Genomic DNA, 11,483 nt, shown 5'->3' with positions numbered 1-11,483 from the left:
TGGGAAACTCTATGTTTTCTGTTTCTATGTTTTTGGGCCGAGTGTGGTTCCCAATCAGAGGCGGGACGGGGAGATTGGCGGAGTCAGGGTTGAGACCTGAGCCAACTCCCTGTGCTTACCGTGGGGAGCATGTGACCAGTCAGGCACCGTGTTATGCTGTGATGCGCACTATATCTCCAGTGCGCATTCATGGCCCGGTGCGCTCTGTGCCTGCGCCCCGCATTTGCCGTGCTAGAGTGGGCATTCAGCCAGGACGGATTGTGCCGGCTCAGCGCTCCTGGTCTCCAGTACGCCTCCTCGGTCCCGGATATCCTGCGCCAGCTCTACGCACTGTGTCGCCAGTGCGCCTTCACAGCCCAGTTCATCCTGTGGCAGCGCCCTGCACTTGCCGGGCTAAAGTAAGCATCCAGCCGTTGACGGGTTGTGCCAGCCCTACGCTCCCAACCTCCAGTGCGCCTCCACGGCCCAGCATATCCTACGCCAGCTCTACGCACTGTGTCGCCAGTGCGCCTTCACAGCCCAGTTCGTCCTGTGGCAGCGCCCTGCACTTGCCGGGCTAAAGTAAGCATCCAGCCAGGATGGGTTGTGCCAGCTCTACGCTCCAGACCTCCAGTGCACCTCCACGGCCCAGTATATCCTGTGCCTGCTCCACGCACCCGGCCTCCAGTGCGTCTCCCCAGTCCGGTGAGACCTGTTCTGGCTCCACGAACGAAGCCTCCAGTGATGATCCATGGTCCGAAGCCTCCAGTGATGATCCATGGCACGAAGCCTCCAGTGATGATCCATGGCCCGGAGCCTGTAGTGATGATCCATGGCACGGAGCCTGTAGTGATGATCCATGGCACCGAGCCTCCAGTGATAATCCATGGCCCGGAGCCTCCAGTGATAATCCATGGCACGAAGCCTCCAGTGATAATCCATGGCACGAAGCCTCCAGTGATGATCCATGGCCCGGAGCCTGTAGGGATGTTCCATGGCACGAAGCCTCCAGTGATAATCCATGGCCCGGAGCCTCCAGTGATAATCCATGGCACGAAGCCTCCAGTGATGATTCATGGCCCGGAGCCTCCAGTGATGATCCATGGCGCGGAGCCTGTAGTGAAGATCCATGGCACGGAGCCTGCAGCGACAGTCCCCGGTCCAGAGCCTGCAGTGACAGTCCCCAGTCCGGAGCCTCCAGCGACGGTCCGGAGCCTCCAGCGACGGTCGGCAGTCTGGATCCTCCAGCGGGGGTTCCCAGTCCAGAGCCTCCGGCGATGATCTACGGTACGGTTTCTCTGGCAAGAATCCAGGGTCCGGAGCCTCCGGCGACGATCCACGGTCCGGTTCCACGAAAGTGGGGGGAGCCCAAAGCGGAGGTGAATCTGCGTCCCGCACCGGAGCCTCCACCAAGAGGAGATACCCCTATAGGTTCAGGTTTGCGGCCGGAGTCCGCACCTTTGGGGGGGGGGGGGGGGGTACTGTCACGCCCTGATCGTAGAGATCCTTATTATTCTCTATGTTTGGTTAGGTCAGGGTGTGACTCGGGTGGGAAACTCTGTTGTCTGTTTCTATGTTTTTGGGCCGAGTGTGGTTGCCAATCAGAGGCAGCTGGTTATCGTTGTTTCTGATTGGGAATCATACTTAGGCAGCCTGTTTTCTTCCTGTGTTTGTGGGAGGTTGTTTTCTGTTTAGTGTCTGTACCTGACGGAACTGTGCGTTTTCATTTTCGCTTTTGTTATTTTGTTTGAGTGTGTTTATGAATAAAGAAATCATGAACACTTCCGACGCTGCGCCTTGGTCCACTTCAACTGCCACATACGACGAGCGTTACGGCCTGAGCTCTCAATGAAGCTACTGCACTTCAATGGGATAAGATAAGCTGCGACGAGGCGCTGCACAGGGTAGAATAAAATGCAAATATTATTTTGCCTTGATGGTGAGAGAAGGCCATGCATTATCACATCTACCAGTATATCTACCATCTACCATAATTTCACCCCAAAATTATGTTTTGGTATTTGTTTCATCAGTCCATTGTTGATATAGTCCAAAAAATGTTTTGCATGTAATCAAGTTTTCAAGATATATAACTTTCAAAATACAGAAATACAGCTGGTATGATGCATTTTGCATAATAACCTTGCAAAACGCAGCATCATATGATGCTGTATTTTTAAAAAAAAGTAAAGTTATATACAATATCTTGACAACTTGATTTTCTCTAAGTGAATATCTTGGCTGAACTATGGTAGGATAGGAGGTATGATGGAGTGGAAGGAGAGGAGAGTGAAAGGTAAGTGGAGTGAGTGTGTCAGCAGCAGAAAGACATGGCTGTGAAACCATGCATGAGTAGTCCACACTCCACATGTCCCACTGCAATTGACACAACCCTTTCAGAAAAACACTAAGGAGACAATCAACTGGTCTGAAGGGTTTCTGTCTGTACTGGAACAGTGTTCAAGCACACATTGGCTCCACGTCATTTCACCGCTTCGGAGTGGATCTGCCCTCAAGGGACAATAAGAGGGCAGTCTGGGCAGATGATGACAGAGCTTTTACGTTTATTTATTTTATTTTTATTTAACCTTTATTTAATTAGGCTGACATTTATTTACATTGACTGACAAGGAATAGAGAGTGGTCCAGAATGCATGTGTTTTTTGTCTATTGACTACTATTGTTCTTGTTCAGTTACAGACTATGCATTTTAGTAAAAAATATACATTTTTCTAATTAAAAGTTGTTGGGTTTTGACTTTTGAATTTTTACTGGGCCCTGTACGTGTGAAGGAAATTGTTAACAACCATCACTTGACCATATCAGGTGTGCATTTTTCTTACTTGAGGTAATAAGTGTTGTGTCATTGGTGTGATGATATTTGCATACCATCAGAGGACTTTGGACCAAGTCAGAATGATAGCCTCGCTGTCTGACCAGCACCATCCCTACATAAGTGTTCTTCAGCGTTTCAACAACTCAGCAACTCTCACACTTCAAACTACTACAGATCAAGGTAAGTGTGATATCCCTGAAATAACACAGAAAAGATGTTAGCATGGTAAGAAGTTACAACAGCTTAAATCATTGATAAATATGGTAAATATGGTGAAGGTATCTTAGCATAAATTGAGGGAAGATGTATTTATATATTTTTCAAAAGTACAAAGAAGGTGACATGAGGTTTCCAAAGATTGATGAAAACAATCAAAATTAACAGATGGCACAGATTAGCTGAGAGATGTCAGATATTGTCCTGTCCCAGATGATACAAGGACATGCTGACGTCAACAGAACATTCTCTAATAAGACCTCAACAAAAGAAGAGGTCTTATTTTGACTTTTCCTGTCAACATCAAATGCCATCATGCTCCCATTTTGCCCTTTCAAAGGTGAGACGAGGACAGAGCAAAGAATTGTAGAAATCTAAGGATAATGACAAGTAAGGAAAGGAGAGGTGAGGAGTGACTCAGTGGGAGACCATTTAACTCTCAGATCTCCCTTTGTCTCGACCGAGAGGGAGGGAGTCCTTCCCCTGGAGAAGAGGAGAGGAAGAAATGACTTTCATTTCATCTCACAGTTCCTCTCATTAGACACAGGGAAAGTGTGACCCATGGTTGAATCTTTCCTGTGCTAGTCAGTGAATTATTGTCAAACGGTCCACATCAAGTCAGTTTAGGGAGAGTCACTTTTGAGGATTCCACTACCGTTAAGTAAAGAGGCCATTTGAGTGGGTGTCACGACAATATTTGTTGACATTTAACATGTCATGAGGACATAAAGTTGTCATATTATACGAGAGCTCTTCGCCAGAGAGAGAAAAAAAATTATATATAATTATATTACAGGCTGTGGCCGACAACAGGGGCCTGTTAAATTGAGTGCAACGTTACAACACGTTCAGATAGAAATGTATGGTGCAGAACAATTATAATTGTCCATCATGTAGAATAGGGATTTGTGTCAGTTCTGTTCATTACATTTCTATCTGGAACGCTCCAAACGTATCACATTAATGAACACACCCCTGGCCTACTCTAACTGCTCCTATCACTCCTCTCTACAGCTGACCAACAGTCGCAGAATGGGGAACACCAACACTGCCAGCCACCTCAACAACCAGAGCAAGATGAACATCCGCGCTTTCCTGTCTAATGCCAAGCTAGAGATCGACGCCTTCATCATCTCCAACGCTGCCGCTGGCAGCAGTGACACCTTGACCAAGCTGCAGCAGCAGCCCGGTGGCAAGAAGTTCAACTTCAGGAAAGACGTGCAGTGTGTCCGTGTGCTGGCCTTGCAGAGTCAAGAGCTGCCCTGGGTTGATAACAAATTTATCTCCTTCTTTGTGGAGGACGAGAACGATGAAAACATATGTTCCAGACAGATTGTTCAGTGCATGGCTTTGTCCTCTCCTGTGTCTTTCATCTTATATGATGTATAGCTATAGCAATGATTGATCCCATTGAAACTGTACTCTTTGGTTAATATCATTAGAAGGTGCTCTGACCAGTTCCGACATTGGCCATTGTCTGGCATTCATTAAGGTGGTTTCCCTGATTTTGAATCTGTTAATTGGAACAAACATGCCATTGAAAAAGAAGGCTTTACAAATATGTATTTTTTTTTACACATCTTAACAAGCTGTCATACCAACACAGAACACACCACAAAACACCTCACAAACATGTAAACGCACATTTGTACATGAACATCTGAATGCTGACTCATCTGTCAGAGAAATGTAACTAAAACTATGTCACTTCTTTAGGGACTTTGGTATCATTGACAGCTTCTGAAAAACCTGTATTCTTCTGTATCCTTCAAATAAAACTGTTATATGACTACATGCTCTTGGGGAATTCTTCAGTGGATGAGCAATGAGCACTGTGCTCTTCGTTATTGGGTAGTGAAAGAATGTTTTGCATGTCTCTATATTGTCTCCCAGTTAAAGCGTGTCATGTTACCCCTGTGTGATAGGCCTTATGTTCCTTCTATGGTCGTCTGTTCCAGCTCAAATCAGAGAGTTACGCTCTCCTCTGTCTAACCTTCTCCATGGTCCAGCTCTGTGGCAATTCAGATTACATGGTTTAACTCATTCACACAGATGCCTTTGTGATGCTGCCCCTTCGATCTTCAATGACTTGGCAGAAAACAGATAAGAAAACCTCGAGCTTCTTTTTTTGTGAAGAAGAAGGAGGGAGGCCTGCGCCCGTGCATTGACTATAGAGGTCTAAACTCTATCACAGTGGGGTTCAGTTACCCACTACCTCTCATTGCTACGGCAGTGGAGTCATTCCACGGGGCGCGCTTCTTCACCAAACTAGATCTCAGGAGCGCGTATAACCTGGTGCGTATCCGAGGAGGAGACGAGTGGAAAACCGCATTTAGTACCACATCTGGCCATTATGAGTACCTCGTCATGCCGTATGGGTTAAAAAATGCTCCCGCTGTCTTCCAATCCTTTGTGGACGAGGTTCTCCGAGACATGCTCGGACAGGGTGTGGTGGTGTACATCGATGACATCCTGATCTACTCCGCCACACGCGCTGCGCATGTGGCTCTGGTGCGCAGAGTGCTTGGGCGGCTGCTGGAGCATGACCTATACGTCAATGCTGAGAAATGTGAGTTCTCCAAACGAGCCGTCTCTTTCCTAGGATATCGCATTTCCACGACAGGGGTGGTGATGGAATGTGACCGCGTTATGGCTGTGCGTAATTGGCCGACCCCTACCACGGTGAAGGAGGTGCAGCGGTTTTTGGGGTTCGCCAATTATTACCGGAGGTTTATCCGGGGTTTTGGTCAGGTGGCAGCTCCCATTACCTCACTGATGAAGGGGGTCCGGTGCGGCTGCGGTGGTCGGCGGAGGCGGACAGGGCCTTCCATCATCTGAAGGTTCTGTTTACTGACGCTCCTGTGCTGGCGCATCCGGATCCCTCTTTGCCATTCGTAGTGGAGGTGGACGCGTCCGAGGCTGGGGTAGGAGCAGTTCTGTCGCAGCATTCGAGCGCAACTACGATGTGGGGGACAGGGAGTTGTTAGCCGTGGTCAAGGCTTTGACAGTGTGGAGACATTGGCTTGAGGGGGCACGTCACCCTTTTCTCATCTGGACCGACCACCGTAACCTGGAGTACATCCGGGCAGCGAGGAGACTGAATCCTCGTCAAGCCAGGTGGGCTATGTTCTTTACTAGGTTCCAGTTTACCCTTTCATACATTCCGGATTCTCAGAACCGGAAGGCCGACGCACTGTCGCGTCTCTATGACACCGAGGAGAGGACCATCGATCCCACTCCCATACTCCCTGCGTCCTGTCTAGTGGCACTGGTGGTATGGGAGGTGGATGCAGACATCGAGCGGGCGGTTCAGTCAGAACCCACTCCGCCTCAATGTCCCGCGGGTCTGAAGTTCGTTCCGCTTGGTGTTCGCGATCGCCTGATCCGATGGGCCCACACTTTACCCTCCTCGGGTCATCCTGGGGTGAAACGGACAGTGCGAGGGCTGAAAGGGAAGTACTGGTGGCCCACCTTGGCTGAGGATGTAAGACACTATGTCTCTTCCTGTTCGGTGTGCGCCCAGTGCAAGGCTCCTAGGCACCTGCCTCGAGGGAAACTACAGCCCCTCCCCGTTCCACAGCGACCTTGGTCTCACCTCTCGGTGGATTTCCTCACGGATCTCCCGCCATCTCAGGGGAACACGACGATCCTGGTTGTTGTGGATCGGTTCTCGAAGTCCTGCCATCTGCTCCCGTTGCCCGGTCTTCCTACGGCCCTACAGACCGCGGAGGCCCTATTCACCCATGTCTTCCGGCACTACGGGGTGCCCGAGGACATCGTATCTGATCGGGGTCCCCAGTTCACTTCCAGAGTGTGGAGGTCGTTTATGGAGAGGCTGGGGGTCTCGGTCAGCCTGACCTCGGGTTTCCACCCTGAAAGTAATGGGCAGGTGGAACGCATTAACCAGGGTGTGGGCAGCTTTCTGCGGTCGTATTGCCAGGACCGGCCAGGGGAGTGGGCGAAGTTCGTGCCATGGGCCGAGATGGCCCAGAACTCTCAGCGCCACTCCTCTACTAACCTGTCACCTTTTCAGGTTGTATTAGGTTATCAGCCGGTCCTGGTGCCCTGGCAGCAGAGCCAGACGGAGGCTCCTGCGGTGGAGGAATGGGTGCAGCGCTCTAAGGAGACCTGGAGTGCTGTCCAGGAGTGCCTGAAGTGGGCTATCAGGCAACAGAAGGAGAGCGCTGACCGCCGCCGCAGTGAGGCCCCCGTGTATAATCCGGGGGACAGAGTCTGGCTCTCGACCCGGAACCTGCCCCTCCGTCTGCCCTGCCGGAAGCTGGGTCCGCAATTTGTGGGGCCGTTCAAAGTCCTGAGGAGAATTAACGAGGTGTGTTATAGGTTACAACTCCCTTCATATTACCGTATTAACCCCTCGTTTCATGTGTCTCTCCTCAGGCCGGTGGTAGCTGGTCCACTGCAGGGCGCTGAGGTGCGGGAGGTCCCTCCGTCCCCCCTGGACATCGGGGGGGGGCCCCGGCGTACACAGTCCGGGCCATCCTGGACTCCCGACGTCGGGTAGGGGGCCTGCAGTACCTCGTGGACTGGGACGGGCACGGCCCGGAGGAGAGGTGCTGGGTTCCGGTGGGGGACATTTTGGATCCCACTATGCTCCAGGAGTTCCATCGTCTCCGTCCGGACTGGCCGGCGCCTCGCCCTCCGGGTCGTCCCCGAGGCCGGCGTCGGCGCGCTGCGGGAGCCACGCGTCAGGGGAGGGGTACTGTCACAGTATCCACAGAAAATGGTGCCCCTCCTCGGCCGGGCGGCGCTCGGCGGTCGTCGTCGCCGGTCTACTAGCTGCCACCGATCTATGTTTCTGTGTTCGTTGTGTTTTGTCTGTTTAGGTCCGCACCTGTTTCCGTTTCTGTCATTAGTAGGGGGGGTATTTAGTTTGTTCCTTTGGGTTTGTGTTTTGTGCGGGATTGTTGGTTTGTCAGCGGGCAGTGGGGTTTTACGCTGTGGCCTTGTTTTTCTCCATCGTTTTTATTGAAGGATTTATTTTCTAGCCAGGCTGCGCCCCGTGCGTGATTTATCCTTTTGTGGAATACCTGTTTCCCTTTTGGGTATTGTGCGCTCCCTGTGCCTTTTTGATCACCTAGTGTTTGGGTGTGAATAAACTTCGAGCTACTGGACAATATCTCCTGCATTTGACTCTGCTCCTTCCTCCTGCCCTAAGTATTCCGTGACAGACATGCACACAAACATATACAGTTGGCATTGCTGTTATGATTTTAGTTGTCTTTGATGTCCTTTGTTTTAAATGTATTATTAAAAAAAGAATTGCATTGTTTTTTGCTGTTTTCTTCTGTCTTTTCCTTTTTTCTCTTTAGTTCATTCTCTTGGTTGTTGATGCATTGGGGGGTTCTTGTGGGTAGGGAATGGAATTAATTTTATTTTTTATTTTATTTTATCTTCCTGGGGGGCACTGTGGGAGGGGTCTCGAATAGTTGAGGGACAGCTATTGGGGAACTGTGGGGGGGATCTTGGAGGGTTCGGGTTCACGTTTTTTGGCCTGGTGGTAGATCGGTCAACATTCCCTTGAGCAGGGCATTGACCCTGGATGCTTCTGTGTGTTGCTCTGAATGGGAATCTGTTGGATGACTGGCATGATGTAGTTATTGAGCACCTTCACTGCAAGTATATTGTATGTTTCGAATATTCAATCAATTTAAAATAAATGTTAAAAAAAGTTGTTCTTAGCCCTTGTTTTTGTTCTGTTCCCTCCTTCTCTGTTCTCACAAATGTTTTATCAGCCAGTCCCCAGTTTTATAGAGAAACACAAATTAAAGCTCCTTGCTTGTTTGTCATCCACTGCAGGAACATTCCCTTTAAATCTGTGTCTGAGATCCTTACTAATTAAGATTGAATTTGCCTGTCTTTTCCCTCCCCTAACTCTTGGAGATCACCACTTTGTAAGTGCTTCCTCTTTCCTAAACAAGCTATTTGTAAGTCAAGGAAAACAAATGTTGGATGTCATTGAAAAACATTTTTCATAATATCTGTTTTCTGCCAAGTCATTGAAGATCGAAGGGGCAGCATCACAAAGGCATCTGTGTGAATGAGTTAAACCATGTAATCTGAATTGCCACAGAGCTGGACCATGGAGAAGGTTAGACAGAGGAGAGCGTAACTCTCTGATTTGAGCTGGAACAGACGACCATAGAAGGAACATAAGGCCTATCACACAGGGGTAACATGACACGCTTTAACTGGGAGACAATATAGAGACATGCAAAACATTCTTTCACTACCCAATAACGAAGAGCACAGTGCTCATTGCTCATCCACTGAAGAATTCCCCAAGAGCATGTAGTCATATAACAGTTTTATTTGAAGGATACAGAAGAATACAGGTTTTTCAGAAGCTGTCAATGATACCAAAGTCCCTAAAGAAGTGACATAGTTTTAGTTACATTTCTCTGACAGATGAGTCAGCATTCAGATGTTCATGTACAAATGTGCGTTTACATGTTTGTGAGGTGTTTTGTGGTGTGTTCTGTGTTGGTATGACAGCTTGTTAAGATGTGTAAAAAAAAATACATATTTGTAAAGCCTTCTTTTTCAATGGCATGTTTGTTCCAATTAACAGATTCAAAATCAGGGAAACCACCTTAATGAATGCCAGACAATGGCCAATGTCGGAACTGGTCAGAGCACCTTCTAATGATATTAACCAAAGAGTACAGTTTCAATGGGATCAATCATTGCTATAGCTATACATCATATAAGATGAAAGACACAGGAGAGGACAAAGCCATGCACTGAACAATCTGTCTGGAACATATGTTTTCATCGTTCTCGTCCTCCACAAAGACGGAGATAAATTTGTTATCAACCCAGGGCAGCTCTTGACTCTGCAAGGCCAGCACACGGACACACTGCACGTCTTTCCTGAAGTTGAACTTCTTGCCACCGGGCTGCTGCTGCAGCTTGGTCAAGGTGTCACTGCTGCCAGCGGCAGCGTTGGAGATGATGAAGGCGTCGATCTCTAGCTTGGCATTAGACAGGAAAGCGCGGATGTTCATCTTGCTCTGGTTGTTGAGGTGGCTGGCAGTGTTGGTGTTCCCCATTCTGCGACTGTTGGTCAGCTGTAGAGAGGAGTGATAGGAGCAGTTAGAGTAGGCCAGGGGTGTGTTCATTAATGTGATACGTTTGGAGCGTTCCAGATAGAAATGTAATGAACAGAACTGACACAAATCCCTATTCTACATGATGGACAATTATAATTGTTCTGCACCATACATTTCTATCTGAACATGTTGTAACGTTGCACTCAATTTAACAGGCCCCTGTTGTCGGCCACAGCCTGTAATATAATTATATATAAAAAAAATTCTCTCTCTGGCGAAGAGCTCTCGTATAATATGACAACTTTATGTCCTCATGACATGTTAAATGTCAACAAATATTGTCGTGACACCCACTCAAATGGCCTCTTTACTTAACGGTAGTGGAATCCTCAAAAGTGACTCTCCCTAAACTGACTTGATGTGGACCGTTTGACAATAATTCACTGACTAGCACAGGAAAGATTCAACCATGGGTCACACTTTCCCTGTGTCTGATGAGAGGAACAGTGAGATGAAATGAAAGTCATTTCTTCCTCTCCTCTTCTCCAGGGGAAGGACTCCCTCCCGGTCGAGACAAAGGGAGACCTGCCCCCCATCTGAGAGTTAAATGGTCTCCCACTGAGTCACTCCTCACCTCTCCTTTCCTTACTTGTCATTATCCTTAGATTTCTACAATTCTTTGCTCTGTCCTCGTCTCACCTTTGAAAGGGCAAAATGGGAGCATGATGGCATTTGATGTTGACAGGAAAAGTCAAAATAAGACCTCTTCTTTTGTTGAGGTCTTATTAGAGAATGTTCTGTTGACGTCAGCATGTCCTTGTATCATCTGGGACAGGACAATATCTGACATCTCTCAGCTAATCTGTGCCATCTGTTAATTTTGATTGTTTTCATCAATCTTTGGAAACCTCATGTCACCTTCTTTGTACTTTTGAAAAATATATAAATACATCTTCCCTCAATTTATGCTAAGATACCTTCACCATATTTACCATATTTATCAATGATTTAAGCTGTTGTAACTTCTTACCATGCTAACATCTTTTCTGTGTTATTTCAGGGATATCACACTTACCTTGATCTGTAGTAGTTTGAAGTGTGAGAGTTGCTGAGTTGTTGAAACGCTGAAGAACACTTATGTAGGGATGGTGCTGGTCAGACAGCGAGGCTATCATTCTGACTTGGTCCAAAGTCCTCTGATGGTATGCAAATATCATCACACCAATGACACAACACTTATTACCTCAAGTAAGAAAAATGCACACCTGATATGGTCAAGTGATGGTTGTTAACAATTTCCTTCACACGTACAGGGCCCAGTAAAAATTCAAAAGTCAAAACCCAACAACTTTTAATTAGAAAAATGTATATTTTTTACTAAA

At 47.8% G+C, this 11,483-nt stretch overlaps 2 protein-coding genes across 2 annotated transcripts; one reads left to right on the top strand and one right to left on the bottom strand.

Annotated features, from left to right (window-relative positions):
• Nucleotides 1–2,902: 2,902 nt before the first annotated feature.
• On the top strand, nucleotides 2,903–4,825 carry LOC145858658 (uncharacterized). The gene is made up of 2 exons (XM_082957400.1): nucleotides 2,903–2,995; nucleotides 4,046–4,825. Exon 2 carries the CDS (start codon nucleotides 4,064–4,066, stop codon nucleotides 4,418–4,420), a length of 357 nt encoding a protein of 118 aa, XP_082813526.1. The 5' UTR covers nucleotides 2,903–2,995; nucleotides 4,046–4,063; the 3' UTR covers nucleotides 4,421–4,825.
• A 4,514-nt stretch (nucleotides 4,826–9,339) lies between these two features.
• Nucleotides 9,340–11,269, bottom strand: LOC145858657 (uncharacterized). The gene is made up of 2 exons (XM_082957396.1): nucleotides 11,177–11,269; nucleotides 9,340–10,119 (listed from the first exon to the last, which is right to left on the bottom strand). The coding sequence occupies exon 2, from the start codon at nucleotides 10,099–10,101 to the stop codon at nucleotides 9,745–9,747; it is 357 nt and encodes a 118-aa protein (XP_082813522.1). The 5' UTR covers nucleotides 10,102–10,119; nucleotides 11,177–11,269; the 3' UTR covers nucleotides 9,340–9,744.
• Between the last annotated feature and the right edge of the window lie 214 nt (nucleotides 11,270–11,483).

The sequence above is a fragment of the Salmo salar genome, chromosome 01 (assembly GCF_965601325.2).
Source record: "Salmo salar chromosome 01, fSalSal1, whole genome shotgun sequence".
NCBI classification, from domain to species: Eukaryota; Metazoa; Chordata; class Actinopteri; order Salmoniformes; family Salmonidae; genus Salmo; species Salmo salar.
This window is presented reverse-complemented; position numbering and strand designations above follow the sequence as displayed.